Genomic DNA, 25,649 nt, shown 5'->3' on the forward strand with positions numbered 1-25,649 from the left:
GGAAAGTATAACTGTGAATGGATCTGTCACCATGTTGTTGCCTTAAATGACTCTGGACTGGAGTTGGAGACTTCACACAAAATAACACTGATGTTCTGTAAAGGTTAGGGATGTTTCCCAAATGGACAATTCACCTGTAGTGGTGGGTTCTGAGACGGGAGTGCTTGGCATATCGCTTGAAACAGCACCTGGGAGATTTGAAGAGACAAAGGCACAAAGTTGGCTGAAGCATCTTGGGGAGCAGGGTCCTTGTGGACTAGCAGATATGCTGCCTTCTAGAAGTGCCTGTTTGCCTCCTTTTATGCTGCTCTTCTATATCTTCACATAAAACAGATTATGACCCACTTTGCATGCAACATTAAGCCACAGCATGGCTTAGCGTAAATGAGGAAATGGATAGGTTCCTGAAGCAAAGTTCACAGCTGCTTCTGCACTACCAGATGTTATATCTGAACCAGGTTTGCCACTCATGTTTTGTATTGGGGAAACAAACCACTTGCCCATGTTCAGATGTAATGATGAGATGTAACGGTAAATGTGCTGGGATAAAAACACAAAATACATAATAAAAACACAAGCAAAGCAAAACAAAACAAAACAATAACCCTCCTTCCCCTTACCTTCCCACAAACATTGGCCTGGTGAAGAGTTCTGGACAGCTTGGAAAGCTTCACATTATTTTGTGACATTTTTGTTGGTCTAATAAAAAAATTGCCTCAATGTGGGTTTTGTAATTTTCATTATTATAGTTAGTTTTAATAAATTACTTCATCCGATATACCTGATATATATTGGTGGATGACCCACTCATGTGATTTTCTCCAGAGTATAATTTCTTTATTTTTTGCTGTGTAGCAACATCCCCTAATAGATATTCTCCCATCTTACTGGGTCTTACGCGTTGTGCTTGAATTCCAGTTAAGAAGCCTTAGGCTGGAGAAAACCAATTAAGAGAGAGTTAGGCACTTGACACAGTTGTACTGGTAAAGCTAAGCGTTAGTTTGGGGACTATCTGGGAACTATCTGCAAGGCACACTAAGTTGTTTGGAAGAAAAAGAAAGCTCTGATGATTGATTGGAAAAGGAACATAGATTGGCTTACTTTAGATTATTTCATAATCAAATTGGGTGCAAAAGAAAGAGAATAAAGTAAATCTGTAGTTGAAATGCTCTTAAAATTAGCTTTTAGTGCAAAGCATATTATTAAGATAATTGGTAAGCATTGTTATTGTTGTCTTCAGAGACAATGGAGTGGGTCTCTGTGGCTGGAGCTAAACCACTGTGTCAGCAGCACCAAAGTGACACCCCCAGGCTGCAAGTCTGGGCAGCCTATGCAGAAATCACTGTTGGACCCACTATTGGTCTTTTATGTTCAATCTTCTAGAGCCTGTCTAACACACTGATGGGTTTGAGACCCATTGGCTAACCACACCTGGTTTAGGTGGCCAATCAAAGCCATTCCCGGGGTGTGCCTGCTGTTGTACGCTGTTGCTTGCTGACAGCTTCTAGGAGCCATAAGAGAGAGCTGCGTGCAGGGTGGGGACCGAAGGTGGACAAACTATCCCAGAAGTAGCATGACCTGTCCCCCGCCTGAGGTACTCCTTCTCCCCTGACACCACATATACCCCTTGGCAAGGGTAAGAACCATTTGTTGAAAAGAAAGAGGTTGTAGTGGAAAGGGCGTGGAAATGACACATGGAAGAAATATGTGATGCTCCTGGCCTCTGTTTTTTGTCCTGAGATTTCCTATCCCTATGCTCTTCAGGGCTGTGCTCCTGCTCTTCCCTTAAGCACTGATAACATTTGGGGCAGAAATATCAATGGTAATTGCAGGCAATCAGCTCCTTCTGCTCAGATAATGGTATTCATTGGTGTTACAAGCACCCAAGTTGCTTTAGTCTCAGCCTAGTGTCTCACACTGAAATCATATATATTTTTTAAAAAAGCTATTTGTCAGAAATTTGAGGGAATCCCCCCTCCCCCGGCATTTCTCTAATGACTGCAAGTTGGTGAACTGAGATTTAAGTGCTGGAATTGGAGCAGAGGCCCAGAATCCTTTTCATTAGCAAGAGCCAGTGTATTCAGGCAGAGTACTTACTGAAACCAGAAGTAGAAGTTGAGGCACCATTGGCTAGGCATGGTCATAAGCAGAAGACTGGGAGAGCATTACCGATCCTTCTTGTAATATTTAGAAATCCATTCCATGTGTTCTAGTAGTAACAGCCATTCGACAATTTTAAAACTCCCTGCATTTGCTATTTTAGTTCAGTAGTTGCAGCAGTGGGTTGCTTGCTGTGGTACAAGGATGTGGAAGCCCGTGGCCCACAAAAGTTACAGCTTCCATTATCACTGACCACTGGTCATAATGGTTGTGGCAGAGGAGAGTTGGGAGCCCGATGAGACACTGCAGGGTTTCCATCTCTGTTATAGCTGGTTTTGAAATCAAAGTGCAATAAAGGGCTTGAGAGAACATGGGCTTTGGGACCAGGATGGAGGACAAAATGACCTTTTGGAGTCCCTCACTATAATTACCATGGGTCTCTTTATTCATTTCTCTCTGGTGCACACTTTACTCTGTTTTTTTTATCAAGTGTCAAGAGCAAATTTTAATTAGTGGCATTAAATTAATCAAATATATATCCACGAAGCCATACTTACAAGGCGAAGACGTATCTTTGTCCAGACTCTCACACTTGATCTACTACCACTCATCCTGTGAAAATGATTTGCAGAGATGACAACTGCCCTTGGAGAGCTGGAATTATTGCTTTTAGTTCCACAATCTTTTCATCCCTCCAGCATTCCTGTTTGACTAGTCCTAACCACATTACTCTTCTGCTTTAATTAGTGTCTTCCGAAGCCTTTGTGTTGTTGGCAAACCCTGTCCAGGCTCCCCCTCCCCACTTTTACAATACAGTACTGATAATAAATGAAGTTGACACATGTCACAACAGTATCTGAAAGGCCTCCCCATTAGGTTTTGACTCTTTTTTTCTGAGCAAAAAGCAGGCTGGAGTTATGTATCAATGGTGCTTCTTTGCTTTAAATTTTGAGGCAAAGTTTGCTAAATTCATAACCGCTTGCCTTTGCAGATTGTTTGTATTCATTCTTCTCAGGTGTAGGCTGACTCTGTAATAGCAGGGGCATTGCTAAGCCCTTAAAAGATTCTGGCCAGAAAATTTGCATATACTAATCTGCATAAAGGTAAAGGTAAAGGTACCCCTGCCTGTATGGGCAGTCTTGCCAGACTTTAGGGTTGTGCGCTCATCTCACTCTATAGGCCGGGAGCCAGCGCTGTCCGCAGACACTTCCGGGTCACGTGGCCAGAGTGACAAGCTGCATCTGGCGAGCCAGCACCAGCACAGCACACGGAAACGCCGTTTACCTTCCCGCTGGTAAGCGGCCCCTATTTATCTACTTGCACCCGAGGGTGCTTTCGAACTGCTAGGTTGGCAGGCGCTGGGACCGAACGACGGGAGTGCACCCCGCCGCAGGGATTCAAACCGCTGACCATGCGATCAGCAAGTCCTAGGCACTGAGGTTTTACCCACAGTGCCACCCGCGTCCCTATACTAATCTGCATATAGATGCAAATTTAGGCCAAATTTCAAAGGGGTAAAAGCAAACTCTGGCTCTTGCTTTCAGGACTTCCCTTGAGCCATGGGGGCATCGACAGGATTTTCTGGATATGCTGCTGCTAGATATAAACAGTGCTGTTGTATGTGCGTCATCTGTAAAGAGCTGGAAAAATATATATATATATGCAAGTTTTAATTTGCTGTGGGAAATGCATCAGATTTGGGAATAACTTTGCATTTCTGGAATATGAAATCATGCCAGCAAGGAAGCAAATGCATTCCTTGTATGACACATCAGTTTTGACACGTGTTCCGTGGTCTCTTATTCTCCTTGCCACATATTGTGTTCTCTGCGATATGGAATTGGGTTTCTGTTGTTTATTTTTTCAGCTGGTTGGTAAGCATGCCTTTAGATGTGCCTGATGGCCAGAAGAGACATGGCATAGGCAATCTGATTAAAATCCCCTCTGAAGTTGTTTTACATTAAACTTCAAAGCAGCTGCACACGGTATGTGCACTTTGATTTTGATCTGAGCAGCAGTGCTGATGGAGGGGAGAACTGTAACCCTTTATCCCCTTGGCTCCTTTTCCAGTATAAATTGTGTCCATCTCTGAAGCAGCTATTAGCTCTGCTGGAGAAAGAATATGGGCACAATTCAGGTACCTGTAATTTTTTCTGCAGCAGGGCTAAATTGCAGCTTTGAGTATATATGTGTGTGTAATTTGAACTGGGAAATCTGGCTGAAAAGAGTTAATATCCTTCTTCCCCTGTACCACAGCTCTGATCAAATTCAGAGTAGGCATAGCTGCTTTTAAAGTGTGTGGGTGTTTTTTTAATGGAAGGTCCAGTAAGAATTTCCTTTAGTCCTAAAGCTGTAAAGTTACTCATAATAAGACTATAATCATTCTTTCATGTCACCTCTGATATCAAATGCATTTTAACCAAGGAATTAGACGTACTACACCAAATAATCTTATTCTGTATTCCCTTTAAAATATAGATAGCGTTTTAAGATGCTGTTATGACCTGATTAGTAGGAATGTAGTTTTACTCATAGGGGACCGCGGGTGGCGCTGTGGGTTAAACCACAGTGCCTAGGACTTGCTGATCGGAAGGTCAGTGGTTCGAATCCCCGTGTGACGGGGTGAGCTCCCATCGTTTGGTCCCAGCTCCTGCCTACCTAGCAGTTCAAAAACACCCCAAAGTGCCAGTAGATAAATAGGGACCGCTCTCCAGCGGGAAGGTAAACGGCGTTTCCGTGCGCTGCGCTGGTGCTGGCTCGCCAGCTGCAGCTTAGTCACACTGGCCACACGACCCAGAAGCTGTCTTCGGACAAGCGCCGGCTCCCGGCCTCTTGAGCAAGATGAGCATGCAACCCCAGAGTGAGTCACGACTGGACCTGTTGGTCAGGGGTACCTTTACTTTACCTTTAGTTTTACTCATAATTTACAAGGGGAAAGATGGTTTGAGCATGTGGCATCAATCTTGGCCCGACTGCATTGGCTGTCAATTAGTTTCCAGGCAGAATTCAAAAGGACAACACTTAGAATGGTTGGCAAATATTTATATGTATTAAAAGTAATTTTAGCAAAATATGTCCAGATCATTGATATCTAATGAATGTATGTGAATTCTAAATCTGGAGGAGGGGAGATGGGTCAACTTTCATTGTACATTTCCAGCTCCTTCTCCTACTGATATCTTAACACCATTTGAAGAATGTAGCATCCTCTGCTGAGACGAACAGGAATAACAAAAAAATCAATTTGTTTGTACATTCCTACTTTCGGATTGAGTTTTGTGAGATGGTTGCAGGACTTGCTTATAATTTGGTGGCTTTAAACAGCTGCTTGGGGCAGCATTTGGAGTGGGAACAGATGAAAGGGTCTTTCCCCAGCTGCTATCACTTTTTATTGCTAAGGAATAATGTAGACTTTAAAGAGATCTGCCTTTACAGCTTAAGCATCAGTACTCAGGTCAGACTCCTTACCACAGAGAAGGCTTCCAGCAATAATAAGTCCAAGACCTGTCACTCCTTGCCTGGTTATACTACATCAAATAACTTCTGTAATCCAGTGATTGCAGTACCTGAAAGGTGTGGACAAGACTTTCAATTTTATACTTTGCATTCGGAAAGCTTGAACTTTATGATTTGCACCAAGCTAGCCATGTTAGTCTCTTGCAGCAGAATATACTACTTATGGAGATCACCAAATTGGCTACTCCTACAGAAGAGTTTACTATAATGAATTTGTCAGTCTTTAAAGTGCTGTAAAACTTCATCTGAACTCTGCAATGTTTTCCATAACTTGAATATGTAGTCTTTCGGGGAGAAAATGTGTAGTGCAAGTGAACTCAGCAACAGCTACCAGTGACCTTTGACTACTAGATCCAGTGTTTGATGTTTGGACTGACACACACAGTAGTGACTTCTGCACACTGATTTCATCAGAGGGACCTGCTCTGTTCACCAAGTTCCTTTATGGCAGGGTGGCCCACCTGTTGGAAAAATGCCCTGGGGGTGCCTGCAAGTCCCTGAAACTCTGAGAGTCCTTCGGTACGCGCATTTCCTCCCTTCTCCAGTGCACTCAGTGACATATACCAGCTGGTATATGCACACTAATCTTCTGGCAAAACACAGAAAGAAGAGTGAGATATCGTAGATCTCATCTACTATTAAATTACACAATATGTATAGACAAAGGCATAATGGCATCTGTTCTCTCCAGGTACGAAGAACAAAAAGAAATAAATAAAAGCGAAAGTACAGTGTAATAGGGACACGGGTGGCACTTTGGGTTAAACCACAGAGCCTAGGACTTTGCTGATCAGAAGGTCAGCAGTTTGAATCCCTGTGACAGGTGAGCTCCTGTTGCTCGGTCCCTGCTCCTGCCAACCTAGCAGTTCGAAAGCACGTCAAAGCGCAAGTAGATAAATAGGTACCGCTCCGACGGGAAGGTAAACGGCGTTTCCGTGCACTGCTCTGGTTTGCCAGAAGCTGCTTAGTCATGCTGGCCACATGACCCAGAAGCTGTACGCCGGCTCCCTCAGCCAATAAAGCGAGATGAGCGCTGCAACCCCAGAGTCGGACCTAATGGTCAGGGGTCCCTTTACCTTTACAGTGTAATAGTACCCGCAGCAGAAGAGATAAGACTTCTTCCTTTCCCAGAGTCATCCCAGACAGGCATGTGATTTACAACAATGTCATCTGTAGCATTGGAGGAGTGAAATTGCTAACACCAACATGCAGCTGCCCCATAGACCTCGTACCACCTTTTGAAAGCTGCATAAGTGAAGCACTGGGCTTTGGAAAGGACCTGGGTGGACCTCTGAAGGGATCCTAGAGTCCTCCTGCCTCCTTCCCAAAGCCTAGTTAGTGCTTTCCAAGTTTTGGGAAGGAGGTGAGAGGGCTCCAGGACCCTGCCAGAGCCTCACACCTACTTCCCTAAGCCCAGTGCCTTGCTCACCCAGCTTAGGGGAGACAGTGTGAGGGTTGGTGGGGCATAAAATCTATTGGGTTCTTTTGCTGAATGACTGGGGAAGTTCCTCCATGTCAATGAGCTCCTTGGTCACATTAAAACACCTCTTACAGTAAGTGATTAGTGCTTCATAGCATTTTAGGGTGTGTTGATTCTGCCATTCCCCCTGTTTTTTACATGTGTCAAAATATTCACTTCAACTATTTGTTAAAACATGATATTAATTTTTTATTTATTTAACAAAATGTATTAACCACTTAATGATATCTCTGAGCAGTTTGCATAATATTGGATAAAAATATTTATAAGAAAATACCCATAAAACAAACATAACTTTAGATGTTTGACTCCTAAGCACATCAATAATATTGAGCTTTTCTAGGGTAGAAAAACACATTAACCTTGCTATTATGGTGCCCAGAGAAAGATTAGCAAAATCAACAGCACTGGCAAACCAACTGGTCAGCCACAGAGAAGACCCCTAACTATTAAAAAAGCTATTAAAGAAAACGGCCTATTAGTTGTTAGTTTGGGAGACATCCATAAAACAATCTCTGAGGCTTTAGCAATATCTGACAACTTTCTAATCTCTGTCTCCCCCCCCCCCTTCTCGGTAGATTTTGTTCTATAAACCTTCTCTGACCTCTTGTAACATAGCTGGAATATACTGATGCATTTAATAGACATTTTGATGAACAGACTAGGCAGAAATTTTGGAAGAAATAAAACACTGTAGATCTTGTGGTTCAGTTTCTTGCTCAAGTTGTTAGTGGTGTATGATTTATTTATTTTACATTTAAAGATTACTATAATACAAACATTTTTTCAAAAAGAGAAAATTAACAGTTAATATTTGAAAGGTCATTGGTGGACTCTCTGTTAGAAGTGTCACGTGTCACTGTGTGTTCAAACAATATCAACATTTAACAGCACAATCCTAAGCATATCTACCTAGAATTATGCTCTATTGAATTCAATGGCATTTACTTCTACTTAGGTATGGTTAGGATTTCAATGCAAGCTATTGCATCTGCCAGCAATATGCCCTCTGAAGTATATTGATTCTGGCTAGGTTCATATGGTTTGTGATTCTTTATTGTTTCATCTTAGCCAAGTATATTAGTGGCACTTACTCTCAAGTCAAATGTTATTCTATTTTTTAGAGTACCTGTAAAGTTGGTCAGCAAGACATAACTGAATATAGTATAGTCAGCTAATTGAGATGTAAAGCGATGTAAGACTATTGTAAAGCAGTCAAAGGTTAGTAATCGGGGAAATAAAGTGTACCTGTCTTGAGAGGTAAGTAAATCAAACTGTGTAATGAGTTTAGTGGCAATGGAGAAAGGATAGCTTGGGCTAGATCTAAGTAAAAGGCAGTTGGATTAATGCAATCATTCTTATCTATGTCTTAGCCATTTTTCTTAGGTACATTGGTTTCTGGCATCTTCTGTGCAAGACACCTTTGTGTGCCTTCTGTTTCTATAGGTCCTCAATTGTAATAGAAACAAATGCAGCATGGATGTAGAGCAGGGACTGTTTCCTCTTTGATATTTGGACGCTGTTCTGAAAGATGAAGAATGAGGGTGCTAATGCGTATGGACACAATACTGACTAGCATTAAAATAGACAATTGCCTGTTTAGATCACATGGAAGTCTTTTTCTTGGCTTCAGTGAAGTCCAGGTTCATCCTGAAAGGTAGGTGCATTTCAGTTTAACAGTGCATTTCAGTTTAACAGCGCGTGGTGTATGTTGAAACTGGAGTAATGATTCAGGCTCCCTTAGCAAACAGGGTTTCTTGAAAACAGTTTCTTAAACAGGGTTTTATACAGCTTTTTGGCAAGGCTCTAAACACAGGCCTACAGAGGGGTTTCTTTTAGTCTAAAAGAAGAATAGGAGGAGACCATCTAGGCTGGATTGTACCAGTGCACAGTTAATTCACTGTGGCCAAATTCACTTAATCAGTCCATCTAACAATACCTTTGATGGTCAATAGGAGAGCAGCAGTCTCCCATTAAAAGGGTCTTGGCTCTCTTCCTTTCTTTAAGTGTCAGTTAGCAACCCACCTATGTACCCTTTTTAGAGTGCAGGATTAGCCAGTCACCATCAAGAACTGTAAGAATTATCAGCACTGTTCTCTAACCAAATTATTTTATGCATCTTGGATTGCCCTTTTCACCTATTCCTGTGCTGTTCTGATCAGGGCTATGTGGTTAATTTGGTTTAATTGGCTGCTAATCTGTCACATCTTGGCAATTTCAGCATTTAAGGTTAAGTACCCCAAGGCCGAAGAATTGATGCTTTTGAATTATGGTGCTGGAGGAGACTCTTGAGAGTCCCATGGACTGCAAGAAGATCAAACCTCTCCATTCTGAAGGAAATCAGCCCTGAGTGCTCACTGGAAGGACAGATTGTGAAGCTGAGGCTCCAATACTCTGGCCACCTCATGAGAAGAGAAGACTCCCTGGAAAAGACCCTGATGTTGGGAAAGATGGAGGGCACAAGGAGAAGGGGACGACAGAGAATGAGATGGTTGGATGGTGTTCTTGAAGCTACTAGCATGAGTTTGATCAAACTGCGGGAGGCAGTGGAGGACAGAGGTGCCTGGCGTGCTCTGGTCCATGGGGTCACGAAGGGTCGGACACAACTAAACGACTAAACAACAACAACAACAACACCCCAAGGCACCTTTTGTGAAGGCCATCTGACAAACCACCTTACATTGCAAGGTGGCTTGAGGCATTTGCTTGGTTTGAGGACATGCCCTGCTGGATGGCAGGGGTTAGGCTCCCCTTTGGCAATGAAAACATCGCCAATTTAAAGATAGTGTTTAGGTTTATGCCAGGTGGTGTTTTCCAAAACAATGAGCAATATTTTTTTGGCATTCCTTTGCTCTCTTCCAAAATTCAGCCTGTAGGTGTTTAGTCCCATGCTGCAGATTCTTTCGCACTGCTAATAAAGTTGTGGCCATTTAATCCCATCTTCTTGTGTGAGTCTCTATTCTAGGGTGTGGGGGCTAATACTCATATACTGTGTACCACTGTGGCTCATTCTTAAATTGGCAATATTGCATTGTGCTGAAAAATGAAAAAAGGTAAGTATAACACTTCAAATAGACCTTATTCCCTTGCTCTAGTTTTATAACCTCGGGTTCTGAAAATAAAGAAACTCACAGTCATTGGTCAAATGAATTGTCACAGGTTAAATTAAAACAAACAAATTATTCCTTAAACGATTCATGATAAGCACAACAGTCAGAAGTCACTGCAGGTTTGAGTGCACTTTTAACACCCATTGATTTTGATGAGCTTCAAGTGTGCTTATGTTTGTTTGGTCTTGTTGTCATCATAGATTTTATTTCTCTAGGGCACTCTAAGACCCACTAACTCCAGAAACAATTGACATAACTGTATGGTGGGCAGTCTTCCATAGCGACTAATGGCACATGCAGTGTCCTTATAAACGCTGTTTACCAGAATTGGAAACCAACTCTAGGGAAGGCTATGTTCATCATGCCCTGTTTGTAATCTTAGTCTGGGTATTTGGCTACCTCTGCTGAATACAGTTTGCTGTATTCAGATGGATCTCTAATGTGGTGCAATATAGCAACTGCTATGACCCTGTGTCCTACCTTTTGTTTTGTTTTGCATTAGACTAATAGCATCCAAAAGTGATGGTGTGCCGTGTTCCAGGTACAGTGGTACCTCAGGTTAAGAACTTAATTCGTTCTGGAGGTCTGTTCTTAACCTGAAACTGTTCTTAACCTGAGGTACCACTTTAGTTAATGGGGCCTCCTGCTGCCACCGCGCTGCCACTGCATGATTTCTGTTCTCATCCTGAAGCAAAGTACTTAACCCAAGGTACTATTTCTGGGTTAGCGGAGTCTGTAACCTGAAGCATTTGTAACCTGAGGTACCACTGTATAGCATAAATATGTTGCTTTTTGAGAAATGAAATATGAAGAAAGGGCTGCACTGCTGTGTTTATTATGTTATCTGCTGCACCCAACTCCCACCTTATTACAGTACTAGAAATTTGCCTGCCTTTCTCACTGGTACTCTTACAGCACACTTCTCTCTGCTTTACTGTACAACTTCCTGTCTGATTTTCTTGCTCTCTGTACCTTGTATTCCTTACCTGATCTGCATGGTCCTCCTCACTGCTGCTGTCAGGATGACAGAGTGCTGTGAGTTAAACAGCAGTTCTCTTTGCTGAGCTAAGCCAAAGATCATTCCTGTATCTGAGTTGCTCTGTTTATTACAGGGCACCACAATACCAGAGAACAGAATGAATACCAGAGAATATAATAAACACCCCTTATGTCTACTTTTTATACTTCTAAAATGGGTTGTATTCAACCAGGGGTACCCGCTGAAATTAATGAACCTGAGTTAGTAATGTCCAGTAATTTTATTGGGTCTATACAGAGTGGCCAGACAGAGCCCAAAGTGGTGTGCACACACCCCTCCATTCAGTCAATAAAAGAGGCATTATCACCGGTGGGGGGGGGGAGGGAACCTGAGGCCAAGGGCTGCAAATGACCCTCTGGGCCTCTCTGTCTAGTTGTTGGCACCCTCAGGCCACACCCCTCGTTAGCCCAGCTTTGCACCCTGCTTGCGTGTTTTTGCCTGGCTAGAATTCATCCTTGAACTATGATGATAATGTCTCTTGCTTGCTTAGATGGAGGATAGAGGGTTGTGTGTGTGTGTGCGTGTATAAACTAGCCTATTGTACAAAGGTAAAATTTTTGCTCTGGCCACTTTTGCCTCTGACCCTGCCCACCACTGCTTTGTGATCCAAAGAAGTTTACTCAGAAGGGAATGCAGCCCTTGGACTGAAAAAGCTTCCTTAACTCCTGAATTACCACAATGCAATAATACATTGTAGCCAAACAGAAGCACTTGAAGAGGGAATGGAGCAAGGCCTGTGTGGATTGCTACACCTGTACTAGTGCATTCATCATGCTGCTGTCGTCCCAGCCTCAGATGTGAAACTTGCCTTTTCAAGAAAAGTCTTGCTCATGGTTGGTAGGAGTTTTTTCTCCAATACTGAGCAAAATGTTTCTTTAATACTACATAATCAGTGCAATGCTTTGTTTTGTTTTACTATAAAATGGTTATATCTCTGATTTTTAATTATCAAAGAAAGAAAGAAAGAGAAAGAAAAACTCATCCAGGGCATATGTGTCCCCAGCAATTTAGCTTTCAAGTAATATCCCTGTTTGTTTTCAAGACTGTCACTCTTAGTCCATGGTGTAGGTTTTGTTGTGCCTTGGACACACCTATCTTGCACATTAAACCCATAGGAAAATTGCAATGAAAAGCAGGGTGAGAGTACATTGTTATTGACTACCTGTCTAGAGTACACCTTGGATATATTTTCTTTCTCTTCTGCTCGGTGACCAACAAATTGAATGATGGAGGAGATAAAAGGAAGGACATACTTGCTTGGCAGCCTTTCCAAGACTGAAATAAAATGATAAATAACAGAAGGTTTGGGGTCCTGTGCATGGCATCTCAATCTGTACAGGGAAGCTGCTATTTACTCGAAAATGAGGCAGGGAGAAGATAGAGGGCATATTCATTTGACTTTTTGACAGGGGCAGAGCCAGAATCCAAGCCAATTTCAGAGAATGCTTTGTGTGGAAATAACAAATTGCTGGGCCAGTGATAAGTGGCTCTGGGGGACTCTATGAATCAAGACAGACTCCAGCTTTTGGTAGACGATAAATGATAGGGGACTCCCCCGCCTTGAAAAATAGTGCCCCTCCCACAAGACACATCTCACAAAGCAATGGCATTAAAAGACCCTGAGGTGAAATGCTAATGTTAGTCCATTCTATAATTTTGTTTGTAACTTTGCAAACTTCTTTGACTATGCAGACAGACAAGACATGAAATGTGACATTTATAAGAATTATTGCATTATTATTGAAGCATGCAGGCCATGATTAGCATACCCAGTCTTCCTGAATTCTACAAGAAATATGGCAGAATTCTAACTTGACACCGAAAGTTCTACCTGATTAAAAGAAAAACAACAGCTCCAACCAACTGGAAAATAGTGGTCCAAGGATGAATGAAGAAAAATCATCTCAACTATGTCCCCCTACCTTTTCACAAGACAGTGCTGTTCTGAAAATATTATGCACTTAAAATAAATATTTAAAATCACTGAAACTTTCTTTTTTAAAAAAGTTAATACAAATTGAATTTAGTTTTTAATTGCACTAAGTAAATCAGTATTTTACAGATTTTAGCATATACTTGAAAACAAGCATCAGCTGCTTTACTTATTATTATTGTTGTTGTTGTTGTAGTTACACATTTTATCACTTCATTGATCTATTATGTCCTTCTACAAAAAGGTACAAACCACTGAATTCTGTTTTTCTATCTCTTAATTACTTTAAAGTCAAACTAGCACCCTGCCCCCAATGCATCATTTTTGCTTTCAGACCACATATCTGATTTATCAGTAGAAACATGAGTTTGAAAGGGTCTGTTGCCATCACATCTTGTTTTGTCCTTGAGATGCTGTTGCTGTCTTTTTTCTGTAGCTTTCTTGATTGTGGTAAGGGGCTCCAGATGTTTTTGGCCTACATCTCCAATGATCCCTAGCCAGCAGGACCAGTGGTCAGGGATGATGGGAATTGTAGTCTCAAAACATCTGGAGGGCCGAGGTTGAGGAAGCCTGGGCTAATCTGATTCACAAGGCAGTGACTAAAGGACTGATGGTGACCATGTATGGAAATAAGGAGGCAAAACACAAAGGTTAGGTGAACTGGGCCACATTCATTAATTTAGTGCAACACATTTACGGAAAGGAAGCAGGTTGTGTGATGCTAACTGCACACAACAAACTGTGAGCCAGCACTGCGAAGGTAAGAGGGTAGTGTTTAATGGAAGGTACTGCCTTCCCATGAACCTCACCCTTTTGGGTGAGTAGGGTGCTTCACCACCTCCCAGGGCTCCACAACTCCCAGTGGGTGTTCGCAGGTGGACCTCAAAAGTGTTCCTCACTCTGTCAGCAAGTCTTGAGACCCTTCATCCTTAAAGCTGCCTAGATCTGAACTGCCTGATAACTTCATGCACTTACCTGCCATGGAAGATGACAGGTCTAGCTTAGTCTAGCTTTGTGTTGCTCAAGGTGCTGTTGCTCTGTTGTTGGTTATGAGCCAGGGGCTAAAAGCTGCAATTTCACACTTTTTGAGGATTTGCCATAAGGTTGCAGTTTCATCCCTGGAAACTGCATTGAAACCAATGGGGCTTCCAAGAAATGCATTTACTTTAAAGGCTGTACAGTACGTTGTGTCAGACAAAAGGGAGAACTGGGCAATCACACTTAGTTGGAAATAAGCCCCACTGGACTCTTTGGTGGGACATTTCTCAGTATATATGTTGAGGAAGTGACTGAATAAACCTTTTGTGCATACTATATTTTTACTGATAACTTGCTTCTCAGTTAACCAGCTTCTTCCATGTATAAAAAGAAAAAATATAGTAATAATTAAATGTTTTTTCTCCCCTCCTCAACAGATTCACATACAGGATGTAACCTTTAAAAATGGAAGCTTGTATAGGAAGCAACAGATAACAGTTGGAGCTTAAAGGAGCGGATGAACATTTCTCTTTGGATGTATTGTCTTTTAAGAACGATATGTTGATTCAGAAGGTCCGAAGAGAGAATCGTGAAATTTATTTCCTCTACCCAGTCACTGGATTTTTAAACAATTCCTTGGAGGTGGTGAATTTCCACTAAGGTGTGTGATGGAAAAAGCAGTGCGTCTCTGTGTCCGTAGCCCATACGTTGTGGATTAGTTTGCTGTTCCAAGGTACAAATTCCATTTTGAGGGACAAGGAACGGATGTGATGGATTTACCTTCAGAAATGAGCAGGCATGGAAGGAATCCGCTCAGCCACAAGCTAGAAGATCAGAAAAAGGTAAAAACTTACTTTTGATAATTGAATGCCTTTTAAAATTCGTATCCCCTTTCTCCACAAATATTTTTTTTAATGCTCTAACCTTTACAAAACACTGTGTAAAATTAAATGTGTTCTTATATGCATCCTTATTGCTATCAGTCTGTTTCTGTGCAGCTGATTTTCATTGCTACCTGATAATCTGACTTCCAAAGGGTCTTGAAATTATCTGGCAAATTGGTTGTCAAAAACATTCACTTTCCTGCCGTTCCTGACTCTGTGCCAAATGTCTCCTGTAGTAAGCAATATTGTTAACTTTGTGCTGACCTTGTTTGAATACGTTCTCCCTCACGATGGGAGTGACAATTTGCTCTTCCCAGACTCTTCTGATGGTAACTGTGAAAACTGCATTTCATTGTAATTAATGCTTGTTAGCATTATGTGTAGAATGATCAAATGTGTTGCATTTGCTTTTAAAAAATGGTCTTTAATTGAAGGAAGTAGAATAATTAAGCTATTGGATAGCCACATCCTGTTTCATGTTTCCTGGGATAATTTACAAACTTGATGAGGAAGAATACTTCCTGTTTTTAATAGGTGCCCTGTACAGCTGTTATTATGCTATGAGGGAACACAGGTGCAGCAGAGGTGTGTGTTTATCCCTGTCCCCAATGTTGTGTGAATTCTCCTGACTGCTTTGTGGGATGAAAGTTAACTTCTACAGCAGAGAACCTTTGTGTCTGTGGAGGCTCCCTCCATAATGGAGAACCTTGATTCTGACAGATCATTACACCGACCAGTTGAAAGTCAATTGATCTTCATTTTGCAAAAACCAAAAAGCAACCACAAACACCAATGCTACATGCTCTAAAAGAAAGCCTTTTTGGGTAGCTGTAGAGGAGACATTGTGTGGCAAAAGTAAGGTGTCCACCAGTGGATATTTTCGGAATATCCTTCTGCTGAGAAGGAAGTTGGCCTTGAACGGTTTCTTCTTGTCTTGTTTCTATATGTTCCATTTGCTGTGCAAAGCTATGAAGAAATGCAGTTACTATTGAAGTCTGGTTGCCTTTCATGGGTGTCTGAACAGCAAAATCTATCCCATTTAGTTTGTGTTGATGGTGTTAGGACATTTTATTGGCTGACTTAAGCTTCTCAGTATGTCATACTTGGCAGAAGGTTGAATAACAGTGCAATCCTATACATATCTACTCAGAAGTAAGAACCATTGAGTTCAATGGGACTTACTTCCAGGTAAGAGGGTATATGTTTGTAACATAAGACTGCTATGTTTGCCATTGAGGCAAAGGGAAATGGATTTTCCTTCTAATGTCACCTGTGTTCAGTTTCATAGCCCTGTGGTGGGTTTTATGGCTGTCTGTATAACAATAGGTGTGGTTTGAACAATCTGCTGATTGTTGTGGTTGCACTGTATTTTGTCTATTGTGTATGAAGTACCAGTAACTGATATGTATGAATCCAGTTTCTAGTGTTTTACATCCCAAGTTTTCAGTCTTGAAATGTCAACACTTCAGTTATAGAACCACCATTTTCAACCGGAGTCAGGTTGGTGAGAACCATTGAAAACCTTATTTATCTATTTTGCTAGTGGTATTGAAGATATTGGTTACTATAATTGGTTGTTGAATTGAATTTTAATGTCTGCATTTTCATTTCCAACAATAAAAAAAAATCATAAGAAAATCAAGTGTTTCTCTGCTTGTGAAGCAACAGCTGCTAACAAATTAGACAGCACTTGGAAAAATTGCTCATTTTTATGACTTCAGGAAACATTGCAATTCATGAGCACAGGGCACTGGTCAATGTTTCGGGAACTAACATTGCTGACCTTGTAATGAACTTAATATTTCACAATGTTAGTATTGTTGAGTTGAGTTGTTATATTTGGATTTTAAATGAAATTGTACCAGGCTGTCTATTGTAGTGATGCATTGATAGGTGTTAGTTTGTGTGTTATTCATCACTTAGGGCATAGTTATGTGGAAATGCAGCATACAAATTAAGATAATATAACAACACTGACTCAGCTACAGTTATACCAGAGTCCTTGAACAGATTCTTTCTGAGCCATCCCTAAACTGGTGGGCAGTATCCACTCATTTAGGCTGAAGAGATGATTTACATAGGCCTGGTTTGCATGTAATGCTAAGTCAAACTCACTCCAGACAAACCACCCACTGTATCAAAGGTTTTGTTCTTGGCTGACCAAGAGAGTGGATGAAATGCTAGGCCAAACCATGATATCTTTTCTCTGACAATGCTTCCTGTGACTCATGTATGCATCACCATGCAGCTCTGGAAAGCATCAGTGCCATCTCAGAAGAGGCATTCTCTCCTTTATGGTTATTTATTTAACATTGGTAAAAATATCACAAATGCAAAACATATAAACATAAAGGATAAGATTTTAGAGTCTTCTCCCTTTTCTGACTTTGAAGGTAAAACTACTTTCAGAAATCCTCAATGAATGCAGTATATTTTTGCTTAAGTGCTCTACAGAACTAGTTTGCTGGATGCAAACTGCTCATATTGCTTACTATCTTCAAAGGACACCTGCTAGCACTGAACAGACAAAGAGGAATGCTTGAATGACTGCTGCAGCTGTAGCCTTGTCGGGCTCAGGAGATGTGTATTTTATGTGTGTTCCCATTCCATGAGGCACTTTTTACAAAACATGGTCTTGCTTTGCAATGTTGCATTTATTAGTTACTGCTATGCATTTCACCAACAACAGGTTTGAGCTCCTGTTGCTACCACATAGCTGATCGCAAATTAATTTCATTAAGGCATAGTAGCAGCTATACTGTTTTGTGTCTGTGCTCAAAACAGCTCAGCTATTTAGCAATTGTTTGTGTTAGCAGGTTCTTGTGTTGCTGAAATGAACAGTGCTTCATATTTATTGATAAGCACTAGGTGAAGCAAGTTGCAGGGGAGGGGAAAGAGAGTTTGGTCTGATTACTTTCTTGGCTTGGGGTAATTGTATATTCAGTGCTAACTAGATTCTCTGTGAGTGGATTGATGTGGCATCATGGAGATCTTCCTGTACTCACATACTTGTGACATCATTGCAGTGCTTTTAAACATTTTCCCTCCAAAGCTCTTGCATCTGCAATCCTGAAGAACTCGGTTGTCAGTGTTTAAATTGTCTTCCACCTCTGAACGCCTTGGAGAAGAACTTGACAAGATGACACTAATGTGTGAATGTATCTCATAAACCAAAATACAAAATGTGTGGGTTATTTTATTCATGAAAAAACCCCCTAATGATTAAGTGTTACAGCTTTGTATACCTGTGGGAATTAAATAGCATTTTTCTATAAATATGAAGCAAAACAACAGCTTACGTTAAAATTCTTCTTTAATTGAACAAGTTCATGACCATCATTTCCTTGTCTTTCCTTCCCCACAATGTTGTCAGTTTTCCATGTGATGATGAGATCAGCTGATGGCATGTAAAATTGCCCTTCATCGTGTCCCTGCTTTCCCAATTAAGAGAGCTGTCTAGATCCTGCTCTTATTGTACTTATGTCTTGTGGTAGACCAAAACCATAAACAGGAGCAAGGCACACAGAATCATTAGTTTATAATGATAGCACACACCTAATCTGTGGATAACTGCTGTTGGTTTCACAGGCACCATCAGCCCCGGGTGAGTGTAGTGATGGTCAATGATGGGGGGGAAACCTATATCAACAAATTACTAGGAATCTGTCACCTTCCGTGTGTTTTCAGGCAGGGGTGGGAGTAGCCCTGGGTCTGCAGAACTGAAGGGAATATGCTTTGGCCCTTTCTACTGACCTGAGACCTAAGGGTTTGTTGGAGATTGCATCACTTGTCTTCTAGGAAGAATGTTGCAGAAAGGGAAAAACCAGGTTGGTCAAAGAAACAGTGGCTGTGGGAGTGCTTGATTCCACACTTCTTGCTTGAAAGAGCACTTCAGTCCAGCTACTGTTGCTGGGTAGATTTAGGCTTTCAGTACCCTTTACCTCCTGCAGAGGCAGGGGATTTTTTAGGATGGTCCCTTCTTGGAGGCTGATGGATCCAATTGTCTTCCAAGCAGCTCTAGAATATTTTCTGGCTGATATGACTGGTGCTCCTGTTGAAACCCTGGCCAATTTGTAGAACATGAGAATGGCTTGGGCCATGGATAACATGATCACCCCTGCACTTCATATAGTCTGCTTGGCTCCTTGGTGTACTCCAGAACTCAGGGCGTTGAAACAAGTTGGCTTGAACACAAGTGGAGGAAAACTACAGACAAATGCAATCAAACACTGGCGAGTGCTTATTATCAAGTTTACTCAGTGACAGTGAAGGCAATAAAGAAGGCATACTTTGCTGCCTCCAGTGCATTCTCACCATGCTATCTGGCAGTGATTTTCTGGGTAGTCTGGGGCCTTTTACAATCTGGTCCAAAGTAGGTGGTAGAACCAGTGGTAGCTCTCTGTGACTCATTTGCAAAACATTTTGAGGATGAAATCACTTGCATCTGCCAGGACCTTGACACTGCTGTTACAGGAGATGAATCTCAAGAGGCATGCAGAGCACCATGTAGTCCAGTTATCTTAGCAAAATTTGAAGATATGGACACAGTGCTTGGTTTGGTCCAGGCTCTTGCTCCTTGCCCCTCATTGCTGATAAAAAGTAGCAAGGAGGGGACAGCTGATTGGGCCAGGGTAGTGATCAATACTTCCTTGTGAGAGGGGCTGGCTTTTAAATATTGCATTGGTTTCAAATATCATTGAAATCTGTTGAAAGTCACTTTGAGGCTAGTTCAGAAAAGAAGTTAAGAAACCACACCCTTTTTATTGGCTGTATCTAGCATCTGGTTAATTAATTTCACTTAGTTATTTGTACTGCACAAATCCCTGTACATTTTATAAAAATATGACAGCCCTGTAATTAACTTACTCCAAATTGGGGGAAATGAAGCCTGTGGCCCCACATATGTGGTTGGACTCCAACTCCTATCAGCTCTAGCCAACATGGCCAGTGGTCAGGGATGATGGGGCTTGCAGTCCAGCAACAACTACAGAACTACAGGTTCCTCATTCCTGCTCTAGTTCTAGCTTGCTGTATGGTTTGTGAGCACTTACTGAAACAAAGGTGAACACCAGTTTTTTTTTTAACTGAGCACTATATTTCATTATATACATATACAACAGATCTAGAATTGCTGCCAGCGTTCTGCTTACTTTAAGAATGTGTTGCCCAAGTGATGTAAGACTACTGTAACTATTTAGATTTAGAATGAAATAGAAGAACATAGAGGCTTTTTTGTTTTTAATGTAGCCAGGAATGTGCATTGCTTTAGTTGTCGTAATAAATAGTATACATGATCTTAAATTGTCCTGAAAGGCATTGCCATTCAGCAGCCCGCTCATGAGAATTCACACTTTCTCGCTTCTTTCCCCTGGAAATTCCTGAGGTACTGAAGTATATCGCACAAGGTCAGTTGCATCCCTCCTGATTTCCTTTGGTTCAGCATCACACAGAAAACGCATTGCACTCTTATGTAATCAATTGACTTTGAAGTTTGCAATGAAAGGATGCAAACTTTGGTTTGTGACCAAAGGATGCTGTCAGTGCAGCTTGAAATCCATACCTACATGGCAAGAATGCCAATGAATTTGAAATCTGCTTACCCAAGCAATCAGCTGTTGAAGCAGCCTCTGGATTTGAAGTACCCTTGACTGCTGTATTCTGTGCCTGGAGCGGATGAGATAGATGAAGATGCTTTTTGATCATTTGTGCTCTGGAAAACCCTCTAGTACTCATGAGGATTTTCCTGCTTGAGGGACAGAAGTCAAGCGTATACATAGATAACTAATTCTCTGTATTATGCCAAAGAGCAGAGAAATGTTTGTGACACATACCTCACTACTTTTAGTGAATGAGCAGCAAAAGAAGGTAACACTGCTGTTACACACACACACACACACACGAGAGAGAGAGAGAGAGAGAGAGAGAGAATGAATTAAGGCTGTCTCATTTTCGAATTAGTTTTCGAAAAACATGCGCATTGTCTATATTAAAATTAAACTGTGAAACTTAGCATTTTAAGTTTGTTGACAACACTATTGCTTCCTTTATTTATTGAAAATATCTGAGATTTATCCAGCAGTGCAATTCGGGGTTCCAGAATTAGGGTCACAGGTTTCCCATTCCTGATGTAGGAAGTCAGGGTCAGTTTAGCACTCTGAGGAGTCATTTAAGATGGTTTAGGAGTTTAAAAGCATAGGAGAAAATATTTCCTTTTTAATGGTGTCTAATCAGCAGGCTCAGTCATCAATAACATCAGAGGGGTGATCCACCCATGAGGTGGGATAACTGTTCTTGATGTAAGCCTGCATGTATGCAAGTAACATCCAAAAAATTAGGTGACAACCACAAGGAATAACCTTGAGAAATAAAAAGGATATAGCCTGCCCGACAAAAGTGTGGATTTAAAGTAGGGATGGGGAATCCGTAGCCCTCCAGATGTTGTTGAACTACAACTTACATCGTCCCTCACCATTGGCCATGCTGGGTTTTGCTGATGTGAGTTGGAGTACAACAACCTATGGAGAGCCAAAGTTTAAAGATTTAAAAGAATCTTGGAATTATGGGACATTGAGGAATGATGCCTCCTTATTCCAGCCAGTGTTTTCAAAATGCAAAAGCAGTGGGTCTTCTCCATTCAGATGCCAGTTGCAATCATTCTCTTAAGTTTAATTTGCCATTTAGTAAATAGTAGTATTTCTCTAAACCCAGACAACAATGAAGCAAAATAAGCCATTTGTGTTCAAATTAGTAGATGACTGCATAATAGAAGAGACTTACAACAGTAAAGAGAAGACTAAAAAGTTACCTGCCTGGCTTCTGTTGTTCATTCTTTAAAGGTCTTGCTTTTATTCTTTGATTCCACTTTTCTTTTAAGGAGTCTTTAAGGTAGTTGACAAAATAATAAAAGGCAACTTTTAATTGCTGCATGTGTTGGGCAGGAATTCATGGAGAATGCAGCTGGGGAGGGAAGCTACAATCCCCATAAAAGCCAACGCTCTCTGGCAGAGGGGGGGGGACTGGATCTTTCAAGTCTAGTTGGTTTGTGTGTGTTTGTAAGCCCACTTGCAGGTTTCCTCAACCCTAGTCTGCATATTCATTAGAAATAAAGTTCCCCAGAGCCAGCTGTTTCAAGGTAACCCACCATAATGGGTTGTCTCCAAAATCTTCATGAAAAGTTCATATTTAGAATGTAGATGGGAAAGCCGGGGAAGAGTTTGAACATAATACAACATTAGGAAATGGAACCTGCTGTCTCAAAGGTGAAATGGGGTCTCTGAGAGTAGGTGATCCTGAAGCTGCAAGCTAAGTCCTGGAGCTAACCAGAGTGCTGAAATGACCAAGTTCCTCTGTGTTGTAAAGCAACACCTGAATTAGAATGAGACCTGCCTGCATAGCTCTAATGAACTGACAGTTAAATATGAGAGAGAGCAGTAAAGGCGTATGAATTTATTTGTTTCTGCTTACCTTATTTATTCATGTTCCTATAATTGCTGTATTTTTGTTCACATTTGTACATTTCTGCCCTGATTTCAGATGAGTAAATCTGACATTGCTTCCTCACCAAGAGGTTAATAATGCTTACTAATGCCAGCCCAACCTGTAACTTCCTTACGTAGTGGCCTAAACTAAAATGCAGGGCTTAAAATACCAGTGCCTACACAACAAGCAGTAGTTGTGAAGCTGTGTAAAGTGGATGAGAGGTTCCTCTAATGTGAAACAGTATGTTCAGACTTTGTTGTCATGGTTACAAATTATTTGCAATAGTACTGTTGTCCTATATAAGCTACTACACTATGCATCTCATTTAAAATACAGTGGTACCTCGGTTTACGAACTTAATCCGTTCCAGAAGTCAGTTCTTAAACCAAAACCATTCTTAAATCAAGGCACGCTTTCCCTAATGAGGCCTCTCACCACTGGTGCCCTTCCACCGTCCGGATTCCATTCTTAGACCGAGGTAAAGTTCTCAAACCAAGACCCTAGTTCCGGTTTTGCAGAGTTTGTAAACTGAATAGTTTGTAAACAGGGCTGTTCTTAAACCGAGGTACCACTGCATTAGTATTTTTATTTACTCATGTGGCTTTTTTGTGAAGAAGCGAGAAGGAAAAGTATATGATAAAAAGAAGACAGCAAGACAACTTAAGCTGATAATAGGACACACCTCAGGGGAGCAGGACATCAGGGAAGGAATGGAATGGACATATGCAACGGCCTTTTTAATTTTCAAATCCAATTTGGGAACAGTGCACACCAAATGTTGGTCAGTGCTCTAACATATATTGGATCCCCCAGTCGATGTTCAAATTTCCTCAGCAGCAACCCAGTGGAACAGGGAATGAAGCTTAATGCATAAAACCACAGACTTAAGGTTGTAACTGAGGGGTTATCCACATTTCTGGTTGCCCCACTGCTTTCCCTCAGGAAAACTGCTGAATCAGATCAAACATCAACTGGGTTTTCTCCAGATAGATGTTTGCTCTGATTTTCTGCTGAAGTGTGGGCTTTCCAGGGGAAAGTGGTGGGACAAAAGCAAAACTGCTTGGACCCATTCCTAGAAAGCATGGGGCAAGTGGAAAACTGCTCAGACTCATGCATTCTAGGCACAGGGCAAGTGGAAGCGTGGACAAGCCCTGAAACAAATCACTTGGTTTGTTAATTAACAAAGTCGAATAGTATTATTAAATTGTGAAATAGAATCAAAAATAAAAGAAGTTGCATAAAAATAAACAAATAAACAAACTTGCATATGATGAACTTTAAAGCAATTTGATCTATTTTGCATAAACTGATTAAAATGAAAATGGAAGATGTTCATAGGATTGGAACACCAAGAGGACATTTACTGTCTTATTTGGATAACTAAGAAACCCAGATAACGAAGTTTATATTATATTAAAAGAATAGTAATTTCAGGGAGTCTACTTTTGGTTTCAAATAGTTCCAAATTTCTGTGGGACTTTGTAGTCATGCATAAGATTATGCTGCGGGTCACCTTAGTGCAATTAGTAATTTCTCCAAGCTACCACAATGCCCTCCTCCCCACACCCAAATAGCACATGTAATAAAATAGCGCATATAATGGGGTTCATCTCCAGATGCAATAAGCAGTCAAGCTAGGGCATCTGCTGTATTCATGTGAATTTAATGCATCTTTGAATCTAATGCACACCTCAGTTTTCACAACGTAATTTGGCCAAAAGAGGTACACATTACATTTGAGTAAATATGATAGGTTTGTTGTGATTGTTTCAACATAATGCAGGTACTTTTTTAGTGGGCTGTTTCCCCCAGCCAATTTTCTGTTTTATAGATCTGCCTGTGTAGGGCAGCCTTGCTCTCCTCAGTGCATGATGGAGACTGGGCTGGCTATGCAAGAAGTAAGATTAATTATAGCACATATGGATGAAACCACTAATTACACACACAGTCACTGCATGCTTAGTAAAAATAGCTCAACTGTATTTGAGTTCAGTCAAATCAAATAGCACTTTCCTATTGAATTATTTGACCTATGCAGTGTACTCAATCAGAATTTCAGAAACAAACAGCTTTTCTAAAAGCCAAAACCAGTATGGGGGAGAGGGAGTACTATTAGGCCCATGCAATACCTGTTGTTGAGAGTGCATGCACACACCCACACTGCATGTGCAATCTGTAAACAACCACATCTATTTCCTACTCATTTCCCCCAAGCTATATTGTTTCTATTGACACCATCATAGGCAATTCTATGGAATGTGGGGCTTAAATAATTGTTAATAGACCCCAGCTTGCTGAGTAGTCTGTCTGTTACTTGATATTATTAATAAGTGACATTGAAAAGGCAATTTTAAAGCACATGCTATATAAGGACAGTTTATAAGCAAAGCTATCACTGTGTGATTGACAAAGAAGAAACGAACCTCTAATTTGCAATCGTTAAATCGAATGCTAAGTGTTATGACTGAGATTACCAGTTCCTGGAAATCTCAGGATGTGCGAGTCTTCCTGTGCTCAGGTCCTGCTTGCGCGCTTCTCATAGGCATCTCATTGGCTCTGGTGAGAACAGGTTGCTGGACTAGATGGGCCACTGGCCTGATTCAGCAGGCTCCTATGTTCTTATCTAGCCCAGTTCTGTCTCTACAAACTGGCAGCAGCTCTCTAGGATTTCAGAGAAGGGTTTGGGGCTTGAACTTGGGGCCTTCTACATGCAAGACAGGTACTTTACCACTGAGCTGCAGGTAGGCAGCAAACGTTTCTTCATGTGCAAAAATGTGTCTTCAGCTCACTCCCAAGTGGGAGCTTGGGTGCAGAATTGCTGTTTATCCCTGTATTCTTTGTCACCATTTCAGAGAGGCTATTCATACTGATATATAGGTAAGGGTAAAGGGACCCCTGACCATTAGGTCCAGTCGTGGCTGACTCTGGGGTTGCGGCGCTCATCTTGCTTTACTGGCCGAGGGAGCAGGCGTTTGTCCACAGACAGCTTCCGGGTCATGTGGCCAGCATGACTAAGGCGCTTCTGGCGAACCAGAGCAGCGCACGGAAAGACCGTTTACCTTCCCGTCGGAGCGGTACCTATTTATCAACTTACACTTTGACGTGCTTTTGAACTGCTAGGTGGGCAGGA

General features: G+C 41.4%; 1 protein-coding gene and 1 long non-coding RNA gene across 9 annotated transcripts in view; one reads left to right on the plus strand and one right to left on the minus strand.

Annotated features, from left to right (window-relative positions):
* LOC309542150 overlaps window positions 1–2,410 on the minus strand; it is a 31,573-nt gene extending 29,163 nt beyond the window's left edge. The window contains exon 1 of the long non-coding RNA XR_014224118.1: window positions 2,098–2,410. This is a non-coding gene — a long non-coding RNA (uncharacterized lncRNA). The remainder of the gene's footprint in view (window positions 1–2,097) is intronic.
* NAV3 (neuron navigator 3) overlaps window positions 1–25,649 on the plus strand; it is a 459,986-nt gene that overhangs the window by 90,552 nt on the left and 343,785 nt on the right. For all 8 annotated transcript variants that reach the window (XM_082240711.1, XM_082240708.1, XM_082240709.1 and 5 more), the window contains exon 2: window positions 14,594–14,998. In XM_082240711.1, the coding sequence (XP_082096837.1) occupies window positions 14,927–14,998 (72 nt within the window). In that variant the 5' untranslated portion in view covers window positions 14,594–14,926. The remainder of the gene's footprint in view (window positions 1–14,593; window positions 14,999–25,649) is intronic.

This window comes from Podarcis vaucheri, assembly GCF_965113315.1.
Source record: "Podarcis vaucheri genome assembly, chromosome: 10".
In the NCBI taxonomy this organism is placed as follows: domain Eukaryota; kingdom Metazoa; phylum Chordata; class Lepidosauria; order Squamata; family Lacertidae; genus Podarcis; species Podarcis vaucheri.